Source organism: Heptranchias perlo, chromosome 11, assembly GCF_035084215.1.
Source record: "Heptranchias perlo isolate sHepPer1 chromosome 11, sHepPer1.hap1, whole genome shotgun sequence".
Lineage (NCBI taxonomy): Eukaryota > Metazoa > Chordata > Chondrichthyes > Hexanchiformes > Hexanchidae > Heptranchias > Heptranchias perlo.
In genome coordinates, this window is record NC_090335.1 from 50,270,857 (window position 1) to 50,289,309 (window position 18,453).

Below are 18,453 nucleotides of genomic sequence, written 5' to 3' on the forward strand. Positions count from 1 at the left end.
GGAACGACAATAATCCAGGACAAAATTAATTGGCATTTGGAAAAGTATGGGCTAATAAATAAAAATCAGCACGGAAAATCGTGTTTCACTAAGTTGATTGAGTTCTTTGATGAAGTAACGGAGAGGGTTGCTGAGGGAAATGCGGTTGATGTGTATATGGACTTTCAAACGGCATTTGATAAAGTACCACATAATAGACTTGTTAGCAAAATTAAAGCCCATGTGATTAAAGGGACAGTGGCAGCAAGAATACAAAATTGGTTAAGGGACAGAAAGCAGAGGGTAGTGGTGAATGGTTTTTCAGACTGGAGGGAAGTAGACAATTATATTCCCCAGGGGTTAGTATTAGGACCAGTGCTCTTTTTGATATATATTAATGACCTGGACTTGGATATAGAGGTAAACAATTTTACAACACCAAGTTATAGTCCAACGATTTTATTTTTAATCCCACAAGCTTTCGGGGGCTTTCCCCTTCCTCAGGCGGTGTGGAGATGACAATTTTGAATCCTTCGCATTTTAAGATCACATAACAAAGCCTGGTGATTACTGCCCGTTGCCAAGGCAATCACAGTGAGCAGACAGAAAGGGGTCATCTAAAAGGCCACTGAATATACAACCCCCCCAAAAAAAAAGAGAGAGAGACAGAACGAAGACAGTCAATGACCCGTTATATTAAAAACAGATAATATTTGTTCGCTGGTGGGGTTACATGTAGTGCGAGGAGGAACGCGATGGACACCTACAGACGCTGAAAGACGCCCTAGTAAGAACGGGATATGATGCTCGACTTATCGATCGACAGTTCCGACGGGCCACAGCGAAAAATCGCGTAGACCTCCTCAGAAGACTAACACGGGACGCAACCAACAGAGTACCCTTCGTCGTCCAGTACTTCCCCGGAGCGGAGAAACTACGCCATGTTCTCCGCAGCCTTCAACATGTCATCAATGATGACGAACACCTCGCTATGGCCATCCCCACACCTCCACTACTCGCCTTTAAACAGCCACCCAACCTCAAACAGACCATCGTTCGCAGCAAATTACCCAGCCTTCAGGAGAATAGCGTCCACGACACCACACAACCCTGCCACGGTAACCTCTGCAAGACATGCCAGATCATCGACACAGATACCACCATCACACGAGAGGACACCACCCACCAGGTGCACGGTTCATACTCCTGTGACTCGGCCAACGTTGTCTACCTCATGCGTTGCAGGAAAGGATGCCCCAGAGCATGGTACATTGGCGAGACCATGCAGACGCTGCGACAATGGATGAACGGACACCGCGCAACAATCGCCAAACAGGAGGGTTCTCTCCCTGTCTGGGAACACTTCAGCAGTCATGGACATTCAGCCACCGACCTTCGGGTAAACATACTCCAAGGCGGCCTTCGAGACACACGACAACGCAAAATCGTCGAGCAGAAATTAATAGCCAAGTTCCGCACCCATGAGGACGGCCTCAACCGGGATCTTGGGTTCATGTCACACTACATGTAACCCCACCAGCGAACAAATATTATCTGTTTTTAATATAACGGGTCATTGACTGTCTTCGTTCTGTCTGTCTCTCTTTTTTTGGGGGGTTGTATGTTCAGTGGCCTTTTAGATGACCCCTTTCTGTCTGCTCACTGTGATTGCCTTGGCAACGGGCAGTAATCACCAGGCTTTGTTATGTGATCTTAAAATGCGAAGGATTCGAAATTGTCATCTCCACACCGCCTGAGGAAGGGGAAAGCCCCCGAAAGCTTGTGGGATTAAAAATAAAATCGTTGGACTATAACTTGGTGTTGTAAAATTGTTTACAATTGTTAACCCCAGTCCATCACCGGCATCTCCACATCATGGATATAGTGGGTATAACTTCAAAGTTTGCAGATGACACAAAATTCAGAAATGTAGTAAACAATGTAGAGGTTAGTAACAGACTTCAGGGGGACATACAGACTGGTGAAATGGGCAGACACGTGGCAGATGAAATTTAACGCAGAGAAGTGTGAAGTGATCCATTTTGGTAGGAAGAATGAGAAAAGGCACTATAAACTAAATGGTACAATTTTAAATGGAGTGCAGGAACAGAGAGACCTGGGAGTACGCCTACAAAATCTTTGAAGGTCACAAGACAAGTTGAGAAGGCTGTTAAAAAAGCATATGGGATCCTGGGCTTTATTAATAGAGGCATAGAGTACAAAAGCAAGGAAGTTATGCTAAACCTTTATAAATCACTGGTTAGGTCTCAGCTAGAGTATTGTGTTCAATGCTGGGCACCACACTTCAGGAAGGATGTCAAGGCCTTAGAGAGGGTGTGGAAGAGATTTAGTAGAATGGTACCAAGGATGAGGGACTTCAGTTATGTGGAGAGATTGGAGACGCTGAGGTTGTTCTCCTGAGATCAGAGCAGGTTAAGAGGAGATTTGACACAGGTGTTCAAAATCATGAATGGTTTTGCTAGAGTAAATAACGAGAAACTGTTTCCAGTGGCATAAAAAATCTGGAATTTAAAAAAAACTAGTATCAGTAATGGTAGCCATGAAACTACACCTTGTCGTAAAAACCCATCTGGTTCACCAATGTCCTTTAGGGAAGGAAACCTGCCATCCTTACCCGGTCTGGCCTGTATGTGACTCCAGACCCACAGCAATGTGGTTGATTCTTAATTGCCCTCTGAAATGGCCGAGCAAGCCACTCAGTTGTACAATCTCGCTTAAAAAAAAAAGTCATTATAAGAAAATAAAACCGGACGGACCACCCGGCATCGGACCACTAGGCATCGGACACGACAAAGGCAAACCTAGCCCAGTCGACCCTGCAAAGTCCTCCTCACTAACATCTGGGGACTTGTGCCAAAATTGGGAGAGCTGTCCCACAGGCTAGTCAAGCAACAGCCTGACACAGCCATACTCACAGAATCATACCTTTCAGCCAATGTCCCAGACTCTTCCATCACTATCCCCGGGTATGTCCTGTCCCACCGGCAGGACGGACCGACCAGAGGTGGTGGTACAGTGATATACAGTCAGGAGGGAGTGGCCCTGGGATTCCTCAACATTGACTTCTGACCCCATGAAATCTCATGGCATCAGGTCAAACATGGGCAAGGAAACCTCCTGCTGATTACCACCTACCGCCCTCCCTCAGTTGATGAATCAGTCCTCCTCCATGTTGAGCACCACTTGGAGGAAGCACTGAGGGTAGCAAGGGCACAGAATGTACTCTGGGTGGGCGACTTCAATGTCCATCACCAAGAGTGGCTCGGTAGCACCACTACTGACCGAGCTGGCCGAGTCCTGAAGAAAATAGCTGCCACACTGGGCCTGTGGCAGTTGGTAAGCGAACCAACACGAGGGAAAAACTTACTTGACCTCGTCCTCACCAATCTACCTGTCGCAGATGCATCTGTCCATGACAGTATTGGTAGGAGTGACCACCGCACAGTCCTCGTGGAGATGAAGTCCCGTCTTCACACTGAGAACACCATCCAACGTGTTGTGTGGCACTACCACCGTGCTAAATGGGATAGATTCAGAACAGATCTAGCAACTCAAAACTGGGCATCGATGAGACGCTGTGGGCCATCAGCAGCAACAGAATTGTATTCCAGCACAATCTGTAACCTCATGGCCCAGCATATTCCTCACTCTACCATTACCACAAGCCAGGGGATCAACCCTGGTTCAATGAGGAGTGTAGAAGAGCACTCCAGGAGCAGCACAAGTTGTACCAAAAATGAGGTGCCAACCTGGTGAAGCTACAACTCAGGACTACATGCATGCTAAACAGCAGAAACAACATGCTATAGACAGAGCTAAGTGATTCCACAACCAACGGATCAGATCAAAGCTCTGCAGTCCTGCCACATCCAGTTGTGAGTGGTGGTGGACAATTAAACAACTAACGAGGAGGAGGATCTGTAAACATCCCTATCCTCAATGATGGCAGAGTCCAGCATGTGAGTGCAAAAGACAAGGCTGAAGCGTTTGCAACCATCTTCAGCCAGAAGTGCCGAGTGGATGATCCATCTCTGCCTCCTCCCGATATCCCCACCATCACAGAAGCCAGTCTTCAGCCAATTCGATTCACTCCACATGATATCAAGAAACGGTTGAATGCACTGGATACAGCAAAGGCTATGAGCCCCTACAATATCCCGGCTGTAGTGCTGAAGACTTGTGCTCCAGAAATGGCCACGCCTCTAGCCAAGCTGTTCCAGTACAGCTACAACACTGGCATCTACCCGACAATGTGGAAAGTTGCCCAGGAACGTCCTGTCCACAAAAAGCAGGACAAATCGAATTCTGCCAATTACCATCCCATCAGTCTACTCTCAATCATCAGCAAAGTGATGGAAGGTGTCGTCGACTGTCTTATCAAGCGGCACTTACTCACCAATAATCTGCTCACCGATGCTCAGTTTGGGTTCTGCCAGGACCACTCGGCTCCAGACCTCATTACAGCTTTGGTCCAAAAATGGACAAAAGAGCTGAATTCCAGTGAGTTGAGAGTGACTGCCCTTGACATCAAGGCAGCATTTGAACGAGTGTGGCACCAAGGAGCCCTAGTAAAATTGAAGTCAACGGGAATCTGGGGGAAAACTAAGGTGGCTGGAGTCATACCTAGCACAAAGGAAGATGGTAATGGTTGTTGGAGGCCAATCATGTCAGCCTGAGGACATTGCTGCCGGAGTTCCTCAGGGCAGTGTCCTAAGCCCAATCATCTTCAGCTTCATCAATGACCTTCCCTCCATCATAAGTTCAGAAATGGGGATGTTCGCTGATGATTGCAGAGTGTTCAGTTCCATTCGCAACCCCTCAGTTAATGAAGCAGTCCTTGCCCGCATGCAGCAAGACCTGGACAACATCCAGGCTTGGGCTGATAAGTGGCAAGTAACATTCGTGCCAGGCAATGACCATCTCCAACAAGAGAGAGTCCAACCACCTCCCCTTGAAATTCAACGGCATTACCATCGCCGAATCCCCCATTATCAACATCTTGGGGGTCACCATTGACCAGAAACTTTACTGGACCAGCCATATAAATACTGTGGCTACAAGAGCAGGTCAGAGGCTGGGTATTCTGCGGCGAGTGACTCACCACCTGACTCCCCAAAGCCTTTCCACCATCTAAAAGGCACAAGTCAAGAGTGTGATGGAATACTCTCCACTTGCCTGGATGAGTGCAGCTCCAACAACACTCAAGAAGCTTGACACCATCCAGGACAAAGCAGCCTGCTTGATTGGCACCCCATTCACTCCCTCCACCACTGGCGCACTGTGGCTGCAGTGTGTACCGTTCACAGGACGCACTGCAGCAACTCGCCAAGGCTTCTTCGACAGCACCTCCCAAACCCTCGACCTCTACCACCTAGAAGGACAAGAACAGCAGGCACATGGGAACAACACCACCTGCACGTTCCCCTCCAAGTCACACACCATCCCGACTTGGAAATATATCGCCGTTCCTTCATCGTCGCTGGGTCAAAATCCAGGAACTCCCTTCCTAACAGCACTGTGGGAGAACCTGCACCACACGGACTTCAGCGGTTCAAGAAGGTGGCTCACCACCACCTTCTCCAGGGCAATTAGGGATGGGCAAGAAATGCTGGCCTCTCCACATCCCATGAACAAATTTTTAAAAAGGCTCGGTAAAAGAACCAGAGGCGCTATGAGGAAACATTTTTTCCACTGTGCGTTGTTATGATCTGAAATGCACTGCCTGAAAGGGTGGTGGAAACAGATTCAATAGTAACTTTCAAAAGGGAATTGGATAAATACTTGAAGAGAAAAAATTTACAGGGCAATGGGGAAAGAGCTGGGGATTGGGACTAATTGGATAGCTCTTTCGAGGAGCTGAGACAGGCATTATGGGCCAAATGGCCGCCTCCTGTGCTGTACCTACTATGATACTATGAAATCACTTGGAGATGACCCTGGCTGAAAAAAAACTGAACCTTTTGGGCAAAAAAAATACTTCCCCGTTAGGATTTCCATGAAATAAAAGACAGGCTTTGTGAATGTTTGAGTTTGTGCTACAGATACTTGTCTGAGTGTCGTGCATAACCAGCATGCCCAAATTATACTGCTTGTGCTTCATGTTGAAAGCAGTGACTTTTTTTAGTGCATGCTAACTTTTAATTCTACGAAGGAGAAGGCAGAAGTATCCACTTTTTCCTAGCATTAAAAAGATTCCGTACTAAGTTTAAAAAGAACCCAGGTGTCCAGCAAACCTACAGAATTGCACTATTCCTGATGCAAAGCCCAAGCAGTGTGAAGCTACCTACTAAAGGTGGTCTCATACCTCCCACCTTCAGTAGGCTTGGGAGTTGATTTATCTTCTAACTTTTCAATTATATTCCACTTAAGTATCAGTGCTCATAAGAAATTACTTTGCATTGATCTGTAGTATGTTCTTTACCTTTTCATAGAATCTCACAGTACAGAAGGAGGCTATTCAGCCCATCGTGCCTGTGCTGGCTCTTTGAAAGAGCTATCCAATTGGTCCTACTCACATACTCTTTCACCATAGCCCTGCAAATTTTACCTTTTTGTTTTTTAAAGTTACTATTGAATCTGCTTCCACCACCTTTAACCTGTGCCTTCTGACCTCCCATGCCAGTGGAAACAGTGTAGTTTCTCCTTATTTACTCTTTCAAAACCCATTGTCTTCAGTCCCTGCCGCAAACTCCATTCCCTAGCCACCGATTCCACCCTTCTCCCTGGCCATTGTCGGAGGCTGAACTGGACCGTTCGCAACCTTGGCGTCCTATATGACCCTGAGATGAGCTTCCGACCACATATCCGCTCCATCACCAAGACCACCTACTTCCACCTCCGTAACATCATCCGTCTCCACCCCTGCCTCAGCTCATCTGCTGTTGAAATCCTCATCCATGCCTTTGTTGCCTCTAGACTTGGCTATTCCAATGCTCTCCTGGCTGGCCTCCCATCTTCCACGCTCCATAAACTTGAGCTCATCCAAAACTCTGCTGCCGTATCCTAACTCGCATCAAGTCCCATTCATCCATCATCCCTGTGCTCGCAGACCTACGTTGGCTCCCGGTCCGGCAACGCCTCAATTTTAAAATTCTCATCCTTGTTTTCAAGTCCCTCCATGGTCTCGCCCATCCCTATTTCTGTAACCTCCTCCTGTCCTACAACCCTCCGAAAATCTCTGCGCTCCTCCAATTCTTGCCTCTTGCGCAATCACGATTTTAATCGCTCCACTATTGGCGGCCTTGCCTTCAGCTGTCTAGGCCCAAGGCTCTGGAATTCACTCCCTAAACCACTCTGCCGCTCTACCTTTCTCACCTCCTTTTAAGATGCTCCTTAAAACTTACCTCTTTAACCAAGCTTTTGGTCACGTCCTAATGTGGCATGGTGTCAAATTTTGTTTGATAACGCACCTGTGAAACGCCTTGGGATGTTTTTCTACGTTAAAGGCACTATATAAATGCAAGTTGTTAACCTTAACCTTCTCTGCTATAAGAACAACAATCCTAGCTTTTCTAGTCTCTCTACATAACGGAATTCCCTCATCCCTGATATCATTCTAGTAAAATCTCCTCTGCACCCTCTCTTTGACATTCTTCCAAAGCGTGGTGCCCAGAATTGGACACAATACTCCAGCTGAGGTCTAACCCGTCATTTATAAAGGTTTAGCATAACTTTTACATTAAAACAAGTAATTAGGCAATGATAAATGACTGGTCTGCTTTATTAGGCCACGGATCATGACAGGCCTTCACCTGAGGAGCATCAAACTCAATTTAACCAGAATTTTTAATGCCAGACCCACTTCTTTTTTGCCTATCAATAGGATGTACTCCGGGTGATGCGACAGATTGATGATAGGATAGTCCATGAATTAAATAGCACTGTGCCTACAGCATCCTTTGCTGGGAAGATTGATGCAAGTCAAACATGCAAACAGCTTTATGACTCTGTAAGTAAAGTTAAAGTCCTGCTTTTTCCTATTTTTTTTTTGCCTGTTTGTTGTGGAGTCTTATTTCTATGTGACCAGTGTTAGATAAGAAGGTAAGAGCTCTGATTGTAAAGTCTAACTCACTTCATGCGGGGCAATTGCATTTTGACTGATTTAACTGACAACAACTTGACTGATTTTTTTTTCAGCATGGAATGTTTGCAAACCTGTATAAACCAGAATAGTGGTGCATATTCTCACCTCTCTCTTCCCCCGCCCCCCCCCCCCACCAAGACGTGCCTAATAATTACATAGAATTATGTACAGCACAGAATCAGGCCATTCAGCCCAACAGGTCCATGTCAGTGTCTATGCTCCATGTGAGCCTCCTTACTCCCTACTTCATCTAACCCTATCAACTTCTATTCCTTTCTCCCTCATGTGTTTATCTAGCTTCCCCTTAAATGCATCTATGAAAGTTGCCTCAACTACTCCTTGTGGTAGCGAGATCCACATTCCAACCACTTACTGGGTAGAGAAGCTTCTTGGATTTATTAGTGACTATCTTATATTTATGGCCCCTAGTTCTGGTCTCCCCCGCAAGTAGAAACATCTTCTCCACATCTACCCTATCAAACCCTTTCATAATCTTAAAGACCTCCATCAGGTCACTCCTCAGTCTTCTCTTTTTCTAGAGAAAAGAGCCGCAGTTTGTTCAATCTTTCCTGATGGGTATAACCTCTCAGTTCTGGTATCACCCCTTCTCCAATACCTCTATGTCCTTTTTAAAATATGGAGACCAGAATTCTGCACAATACTCCGTGTGGTCTAACCAAGGTTCTATACAAGTTTAACATAACTTCTCTGCTTTTCAATTCTATCCCTCTAGAAATGAACCCCAGTGCTTGGTTTGCTTTTTTATGGCCTCCTTAAACTGCGTCGCTAATTTTAGTGATTTGTGTATCTGTACCCCCAGATCCCTCGGCTCCTCTACCCCATTTAGACTCTTATTTTCCAAGGAGTATGTGGCCAATGTATTTGGAGAAAATTCTTCTGTTAACCATTGAATTAAGCAGGTCTTTGCTTAAAAAAAGCAGGCAAGGGAATTTCCTACGAATGAGGTAACACATTGGTTAGAATGGTGGATGTTTACAGCACAGGAGGCCATTCAGCCCATCATGCTGGTGCTGACTCTTTGCTTGAGCGATCCAAAATTAACCAGCCTATCCTGGTCTCTCCCTGGAGCCCTCATATCTACTTCAAATGTTTATCCAAATGTCCGTTCTCAGATGCTGTTGTGTCTGCATCGACTGCTCCGTGTGGCAAAGCATTCTGTACCAACGGGGCGATTTAAATTACTGGAGGGAAAACAATGCAGATTCCGCTCCTCCCTGCCCGATTCCCCTGCAACCTCTGTGTCCGGGCGGCCCAACAGCTCTGGGGCAAGAACAGGACGTTCGGGACCAGTGTCATAGGCTCTGCCGCCTTAATTTGGCAGCTTATTCTGATCGCAGCCATTTCTTTTCCTTCAATGGAAACGAGAATCGGGGTTGCTGCTGGCTGCTGGAGGGGGCGAATACACAACATTCGCTGTATTTACCCGGGCACCAAGCTTTGGTTTGGAGCCTGTGCATCATCGGCCAGTTGGCAGGCTCCCCTCAGTGTGAAGGGGGAAGTGGGGGCGGATGGACAGCTCTCCCTGTATCGTCTGCAGCAGTTCTGTGGTTACAATGGCAGCTTTCCCAAGTTCAGACTGTGCTGAGGGGATGACGTCAGAGACTGTTATCAGCCCACTCCTGGTCTTCAGACTGCATGAAAAGCATCTACAGTTTGCAGAAGAGACTCTCAATCCCCCCTGATTCATTTTCTGCATTTACTTGATTTTATTTTATCTATCTATATCTCACATTATATATAGATCTCTATCAATCTCTCTTTACCTCTCTCTCACTAACTATCTCTCCACCTGTTGCTCTCTTCTCACTTGCTGCCTCTTTCTCCCCTCTTTCTAGTACTACTTCTCCACAAAAACAAATTAACTTATCAAATTAACAAATCATAGAAACTTCTGACTGAGAGTAGAAACTATTCCCCAGTTTCCTGTAGTATCCCTTTCAGTACAGGAGTAGTCTGTGATTTTTCTCTTATTTTCTCTGTGATTTTTCTCTCTTTTATAAAACTCCTTGGTCAGCTTTTTTGTGAATGAGGGGACAGATAGTAAGAGTTTCTACAGGTATTTAAAAAGGAAAAGAGTAAGTAAAATGAACTTTGGTCCTCCAGAGAGTGAGTCTAGGGAATTAATAATGGAGAATAAGGAAATGGCGGATGAATTGAACAGATATTTTGCATCCATCTTCACTGTAGAGGATACAAATAACATGCCAGAAATAATTGTGAATCAAGAGGTGAAAGGGAGGGAGGAACTTAAAACATTTACAATCACCAGGGAAAGGGTTCTGAAAAAAGTATTAGACCTAAAAGCTGACAAGTCCCCAGGTCCTCACGGACTTCATCCTAGGGTCTTAAAAGAAGTCGGTACAGAGATAGTAGATGCATTGGTATTAATTTTCCAAAATTCTCTAGATTCTGGAAGGGTCCCATCAGATTGGAAAATAGCGAATGTAACTCCTCTGTTCAAGAAAGGAGGGAGCCAGAAAGCAGGAAACTACAGGCCAGTTAGCTTAACATCTGTCACGGGGAAAATGCTCGAATCTATTGTTAAGGAGATTATAACAGGGCACTTAGAAAATCTCAATGCAATCAGGCAGAGTCAACACGGCTTTGTGAAAGGGAAATCGTGTTTGACTAATTTATTAGAGTTCTTTGAGGAAGTAACCAGCTACGTGGATAAAGGGGATCCTGTGGATGTGGTGTACTTGGATTTCCAGAAGGGTTTTGACAAGGTGCCACATCAAAGGCTACTACACAAAATAAGAGCTCATGGTGTAGGGGTAACATATTAGCGCGGATAAAGGATGAGTTAGCTAACAGGAAACAGAGAGTAGGCAAAAATGGGTCATTTTCAGGTTGGCAAGATGTAACGAGTGGAGTGCCACAGGGATCAATGCTTGGGCCTCAACTATTTACAATCTATATCAATGACTTGGATGAAGGGACCGAATGTATGGTTGCTAAATTTGCTGATGGCACAAAGGTGGTTGGAAAGTAAGTTGTAAAGAGGACATAAGGAGTCTGCAAAGAGATATAGATGGGTTAAGTGAGTGGGCAAAAATTTGGCAGATGGAGTATAATATGGGAAAATGTGAACTTGTCCACTTTGGCAGGAGGAATAGAAAAGCAGTATATTATTTAAATGGAGAGAGATTACTGAGGTACAGAGAGATCTGGGTGTCCTAGTACATGAATCACAAAAAGTTAGTATGCAGGTACAGCAAGTGATTAGGAAGGCAAATGGAATGTTGTCATTTATTGCAAGGGGAATGGAATATAAAAGTAGAGATGTTTTGCTACAGTTGCACAGGGCATTGGTGAGACCACATCTAGAATACAGTGTGCAGTTTTGGTCTCCTTATTTAAGAAAGGACATAATTGCTTTGGATGCGGTTCAGAGAAGGTTCACTCGCCTGATTCCTGGGATGAGGAGGTTATCTTATGAGGAAAGGACAAGTTGGGCCTGTATACACTGGAGTTTAGAAGAATGAGAGGTGATCTTATTGAAACATATAAGATGCTAAGAGGATGTTTCCCCTTGTCGGAGAGACTAGAACTGGGGGCCACAGTTTAAAAATAAGGGGTCCCCCATTTAAGCTGGAGATGAGGAGAAATTTTTTCTCTGAGGGTCGTGAGTCTGTGGAACTCCCTTCCCCAGAGAGCGGTGGAGGCAGGGTCATTGAATATTTTTAAGGCTGAGTTAGATAGATTCCTGATTAACAAGGGAGTCAAACATTATAGTAGTTAGACAGGAAAGTAGGGTTGAGGTCACAATCAGATCAGCCATGATCTTATCAAATGGCAGAGCAGGCTCGAGGGGCCGAATGGCCTACTCCTGCTGTTAATTCATATGTACGTATCACCAGCAGGCCAGGCTCCCAGCCCCCTGTACAATTCTCTAGTTCTAGGTTTCTCTCACTGTTTAACCAGTTGATAAGAAGTGCACAAGCATAGCATTAGGCAGTGTTATTGAACTTTTCTGAGTGGGAACCGCCTGCAAATATTGACACACAATCCTAATTTCTGAAAAACAATGCTATCATTTCAGAAATGGTTTTTAATTAACATGCAGTAATAGAAACAACATGCTAGTAAGTCAACAAATACAGGCATCTGCTAATCCGGTGAACCTCTAAAGTCTAGGAACTCTGTTTGAAAACTTACAGCTCACGGGGTTCCATTCACGCTCCCAATTTTTTTTAACCCTCTCCAGATGGGAAATCTAAGTTGTTATTTTATTGCTTCAATAACCAATAGACTGCTTAACCTATTACTTAATTATTTAATCAATTGGTATAAACAATAGCTAACCAGTGGCAGATGCATGAGTTGGGAATAGAGATGTGTCTTGGAACACTATTTGGAACCGGGGTTAAAACTTATGAACACAAATATATGAATGCACCTTTGAAACTATCCGTTTTCTACTGGCACTCCAAGTTGCCTCACTGAGTTGTGGTGTGTGATATGCATATCTTTCTTTCATTAGCTGGTTATACTGTTGGTCAAGTTAGTTAATGCCTGTTGATTTCTTTAGCTGGTATTAATATTTTTATGGTTAGCACATACTTTCTAAGAATGAACTGGCCTAAACAGGCTGGATGGACCAGAGGGTCTTTTCCTGTCCGTCATTGTTCGGAAACACAGTAGAATTGCAGTAAAATTTGTCTACCTGTTATTAAAGTATATGGGTTTTGCATTGTCAGCTGAGGAATTTCATAATTATTGCCACTGTAAAACATGGACCTTAGGAGAAGGTGAGCTGTGTTTGAATAATTAAGGTTAAATCTGAGAGACGTTTGACCTTATTACAGTTGCCTTTTCTAAATAAAACCAATAAGGAGACACTGGGTTGCCCCATTGCCCTCAAACAAATATGCCCCCTTTTTAGAGAGGCACAACTAATAAGGAACTAAACCACAAAACAAAGAAAACTTATAAAATTAAATGATATTACTACCGATGTCACTCCAAGCCCTGCATGTGTCCACCGGTCGTGGAAGACCCAAAAAGCTTGTTACAGTTCCATCCAGCTTAATTTCATTGCCATCTAATTAAGCCATAAGAAAAAAAAGTCCTTTCATTCATGGAACCTGTGTTTAAATCCTGATGAAATGAAAGTCTATTTGGCTGTAAGAGTCCCAAGTGAAATGAGTTTGGGTAATCTAAAATCATTTCCTGGCACCACAAGTACACAGCTCACAATCTGGCAGGGTTGCTCAGACTCATAAAGATGACTGATGTGAAAAATGGAAATGTGATATTTATTCTAGTGTTAATGCATTTTGTTGGGACACTGTAGGAGGAAGTTCACTCTGCCTGTACTATGCTGGAGCAGCACACTGTTTTGGCCTTGCAATCAACTTACAAAAGTCATGGTCCAGCCCATACCTGGTGATCCATTCACACCCCCTGTTGTTACAATCAATAGTATACCATTTAAGGTCACGGACAAATCCTTGTTTTTCGGTAGTGTTCTCTCGCAGAACGCCACAATCGACAGTGATGTCACTCACTGGATTGGCAGGGCTGGCTCCGCTTTTGGCAAACTCAAGCGGAGACTGGCGGGTTCGAGCAAGGTTAGTCTGCCAATAGAGTCACTACGCATGACATAGGAGTGCTTGTTGCATCTGGTGTGAAAAAGTGAAAATGTTCCATTCCCTGTAATGACGTCACCTCAATTATTTTAAGATTCACCTAAAAACAAATTTGAACCGATTTTTTTTTTTTGTTTTAAAAGTCCCATTTCCAAACATGTTTCCAATTTGAAAAATCTATCCAGTGCTTTTTGGTTCATTTTGTTCTTAATATTTGTTCGTTTCTCTAAATTTTACTTTGGATGGTAAAATTTAGCCGTAACTCAGTCCATCTTCTATCATCTGTGTCTACCACATCAATGCAATTTTTTAAGTGGTCAGAACCAAATGAAAGGATGTTAATATACTACAAGCCTGGTAAAAATTGTGTACCTATCTTCCTTTTTTTTTTCCTTTTAGCTAAAGCAGGCTCATTCTAGTAGGGATAAAGCCATAAAGACCTGCATAAACCAGTCCTCTAGCATGGTGAACAAGCTACGAGAAGAGAGAAATAAAGACATGGACAATTTAACACTAATAAAACGACTTCGAAAAGAACAAACAAACGTAAGGAATGCATAGAATCATAGCACTTACTCCCAGAGTTTCCTTCCTTTGAACCCACGTTTACAGAGAAATTTTCTATCTGGATGTGCCGAACTTTCTTTTTTTAATAATTACAGAAGCTTAAAATAGAATTGCACTCTTTAACTTTTCTTTTGGTGCAGAGGTTCTGCTGACGTCCTTTATACCAGTAATGCTACCCAGTTGCCAGGTGATAAACTGCAGGTAATGAGTGTGCTCTATTGCTTAAGCATTATATGTCTTCATAAAGACTAGAGACTTGAGTGACCGGCATATATATTTAAGAATAATATAGATGTATCTGTAGCATTTACAAAAAGTTTTTAATTACTAAATCTCAATTTGGAAGTAATTTGAGGTTTTAAAAGCAATTGTTGAGCCAGGCTTGAGCATTTTTTAAAGAAAGCTGTAGATATTTCCCCTAGAAATGAGTGGAACTAAGGTTTTTTTTTAAAAAAAGATCCCCTTGCTCAACCACTCTGAAAGCAGGCTCTAGCGGGTACATGGAAAGGGGCTAAGTGACTGCTCATCCTAATTTTGTGGAGAAGTTGCTGGCTTCTGCTCACATCTCTTTACGGCTGAGATCAATAACTCATGGGGGAGGGTTGCCTTGTTATGCCTTTGAAGTTTATATTGTGGCTGAATTCTAATTCCAACCTTGAATTCCATTTTGCAGCAGTCCTTCTGTAATTCCCAATAATAAATCCAGAGTACGTGTTAGTTGCAATTTCTTTAACAAATTGAAGTGTTCTTTTTAGTTTAATAAAAGTTGATCAGCATTATTTTAATACTAGTGAGTAGTGACACATTGCTCCTGTACGGTCTCTCATATGAATAGTAAAATGAGAGTGTTGAAAATAAGGGAAGCTCTCCTTACTTTTCACAACTACAAAAATAAAATAAAAATAATAAATACATGTGTTTTAATTCCACTTTTAAATAACATTCTGGAACTGAAGATGTTGGTGTTCCTTATTTTGCCATCAACTTAATATTGCATGAACAGCTTAATGTTTTATGAAAATTGATCAAAATAGTTACTGTTCTTTTGCCCCCAATCTCCTTACCCCAATTATTTCATTTAAGTGTTTTAAGTCTTTGCAAAAATTAGAGACACGTCAATTTATGATTGCATAATGTTCAAAGTATCAAAACTTTATAAGGCTGTTAACGCTGAAGTACTATGAATGAACCTGGACTTTAATGGGCATCACAGGTCTAGAAGATTTTGGCTCCAGCACTGCACTGGACCACTGAACCTCTACCAAGACCAGGCTCAGTTTTAACTGGTAGAATCACAATGATAATTAAATACAAAAAAAGGAGATTCATTTTTTTTCTCCCTCCAGTTTTCTCCCACTCTGAAGGCAGTGACTTATGCTGGCATAATGTTCCACCGATGCTGAGTGACCTCTAGTACCTTGTCCAAATAACAATGACATAGGTAGGACTAGGAATGAGATTCTGCTCAGGGAATTTGAGAGCTAGGGTCCAAATTAAAAAGCAGAACCTCAAAGGTAATAATCTCTGGATTACTACCTGAGCCACATGCAAATTGGCATAGGGACAAACAGATTAGATGGTTAAATGTGTGGCTGAAAGAGTGGAATGGGAAGCAAGGGTTTCAATTCATGGGGCACTTGGACCAGTACTGGGGAAAGAGGGAGCTGTTCCATTGGAACAGGCTGCACTTAAACCAGGCTGGGACCAGTGTCCTGGTGAATCGAATAACTAGGGCGGCAGATACGGCTTTAAACTAATAAGAGGAGGGACGACCATGTGTGCGGGAAATGTATCCAGCTGCAGCTACTGACAAACCGCATTGCGGCACTGGAGCTGCGGATGGATTCATTAAGGAGCATTCGCGATGCTGAGAATGTCGTGGATAGCACGTTTAGTGAGATGGTCACACCGCAGGTAAAGGTTGTACAGGCAGGAAGTAATTGGGTGACCACCAGGCAGAGTAAGAGGAGCAGGCAGTGCAGGGGTCCCCTGTGGCCGTCCCCCTCTCAAACAAATATACCGCTTTGGATATTGTTGAGGGGGATGACTTATCAGGGGAAGGCAGCAGCAGCCAACTTCCTGGCACCAGGGGTAGCTCTGCTGCACAGGCTGGGAGGAAAAAGAGTGGAAGAGCTATAGTGGTAGGGGATTCTATCGTAAGGGGAACAGACAGGCGTTTCTGTGGCCGTAAACGTGACTCCAGGATGGTTTGTTGCCTCCCTGGTGCCAGGGTCATGGATGTCACTGAGCGGCTACAGGGCATTCTCAAGGGGGAGGGTGAGCAGGCAGAGGTCGTGGTCCACATTGGGACCAACGACATAGGTAGGAAGGGAGATGAGGTCCTGCATCAAGAATTTAGGGAGCTAGGTAGCAGATTAAAGAGCAGGACCTCAAAGGTTGTAATCTCTGGATTACTCCCAGTGCCACGGGCTAGTGAGTATAGAAATAGGAGGATAGAACAGATGAATGCGTGGCTAAAGAGTTGGTGCAGGAGGGAGGGTTTCAGTTTCCTGGATCACTGGGCCTGCTTCTGGGGAAGGTGGGACTTGTACAAGTCGGACGGGTTGCACCTGAACCAGAGCAGGACAAATATCCTTGCGGGGAGGTTTGCTAGCACTGTTGGGGGGGGGGGGGGGGTTTAAACTAACTTGGCAGGGGGATGGGATACAGAGTGGAGCTACAATAGGGGGTGATGTGCAGCCAAATATAGAGAAAAAAACAAGTCAGCTTGGAAGACAGGGCAAATATGTGAGGGCAAGGCTGGATGGCATCTATTTTAATGCAAGGAGTCTTGCGAATAAGGTGGATGAACTGAAGGTGTTGATAAACACATGGGAGTATGATATTGTTGCTGTCACAGAGACATGGTTGAGGGAGGGGCAAGACTGGCAGCTCAATATTCCGGGGTACAGAATCTTCAGGCGAGACAGAGGGAGAGGTATAAGAGGAGGGGGGGTTGTAATATTAATTAAAGAATCAATTACTGCCATAAGGAGGGATGATATATTAGCAGGTTCCTCAAATGAGGCCATATGGGTGGAGCTTAAAAACAAAAAGGGGGCAAGCACTTTGATGGGAGTGTACTATAGGCCCCCAAACAGTCAGGGGGAGATAGAGGAACTGATATGTAGGCAAATCTCAGAAAATTGTGCAAATAATAGGGTAATAATAGTGGGGGATTTCAACTTCCCCAATATTAACTGGGATACTCAGAGTGTAAAAGGCTTAGAGGGTACAAAATTCTTAACGTGCATCCAGGAGAGCTTTTTGAGCCAGCATGTAGAAAGTCCTACAAGAGAGGGGGCGGTACTGGACCTAATTCTAGGGAATGTGGCCGGCCAAGTGGAAGAAGTGCGCACTTTGGTGACAGTGACCATAATTCGGTGAGATTTAAGGTGGTCATGGAAAAGGATAGGGAGGGGCCGGAAATAAAGGTTCTAAATTGGGGGAAGGCTGATTTTAATAGGATACGGCAGAATCTGGCCAAAATGGACTGGGATCAGCTGCTTGTAGGAAAATCCGCATCGGAGCAATGGGAGTCTTTCAGAAGGGAGATTGAGACCATACAATGGCAACATGTTCCCGTAAAGGTCAAGGGTGGTTCCAAGAACTCCAGGGAACCTTGGATGTCAGGGGATATACGAGAATGGATTAGGAAAAAAAGGAGGGCTTTTGGCAGATACAAAAGGCTAAAGACGGAGGAAGCCCTGGAGGAGTACAAAAAGTGCAGGGGGATACTTAAAGAAATTAGGAGATCAAGGAGGGGCCATGAAATAACACTGGCGAGCAAAATAAAGGAAAATCCTAAGATGTTTTATAAGTATATTAAGGGTAAGAGGATGACTAGGGAAAAAATAGGGCCCATTAGGGACAAAAATGGCAATCTGTGTGTGGAGCCGGCAGATGTAGGAGGGGTTCTAAATGAATTTTTTGCATCTGTTTTCACTATGGAGAAGGACGATGTAGACACAGAAATACGGCAGGGGGACTGTGATATACTCGAACATATTAACATCGAGCGGGAAGAGGTATTGGCGGTTTTAGCAGGCCTAAAAATGGATAAATCCCCAGGCCCGGACGAAATGTATCCCAGGCTACTGTGTGAGGCAAAGGAGGAGATTGCGGGGGCTCTAACACATATATTCAGAACCTCTCTGGCCACAGGGGATGTGCCAGAGGACTGGAGAACCG

At 44.2% G+C, this 18,453-nt stretch overlaps 1 protein-coding gene across 2 annotated transcripts in view; it reads left to right on the forward strand.

Annotated features, from left to right (window-relative positions):
* mix23 (mitochondrial matrix import factor 23) overlaps positions 1-18,453 on the forward strand; it is a 32,547-nt gene that overhangs the window by 1,638 nt on the left and 12,456 nt on the right. Inside the window, exons 2-3 of one of the 2 annotated variants that reach the window (XM_067992992.1) lie at positions 7,823-7,948; positions 14,095-14,241. In XM_067992992.1, the coding sequence (XP_067849093.1) occupies positions 7,823-7,948; positions 14,095-14,241 (273 nt within the window). The remainder of the gene's footprint in view (positions 1-7,822; positions 7,949-14,094; positions 14,242-18,453) is intronic. The other variant, XM_067992993.1, reaches the window with a different exon arrangement.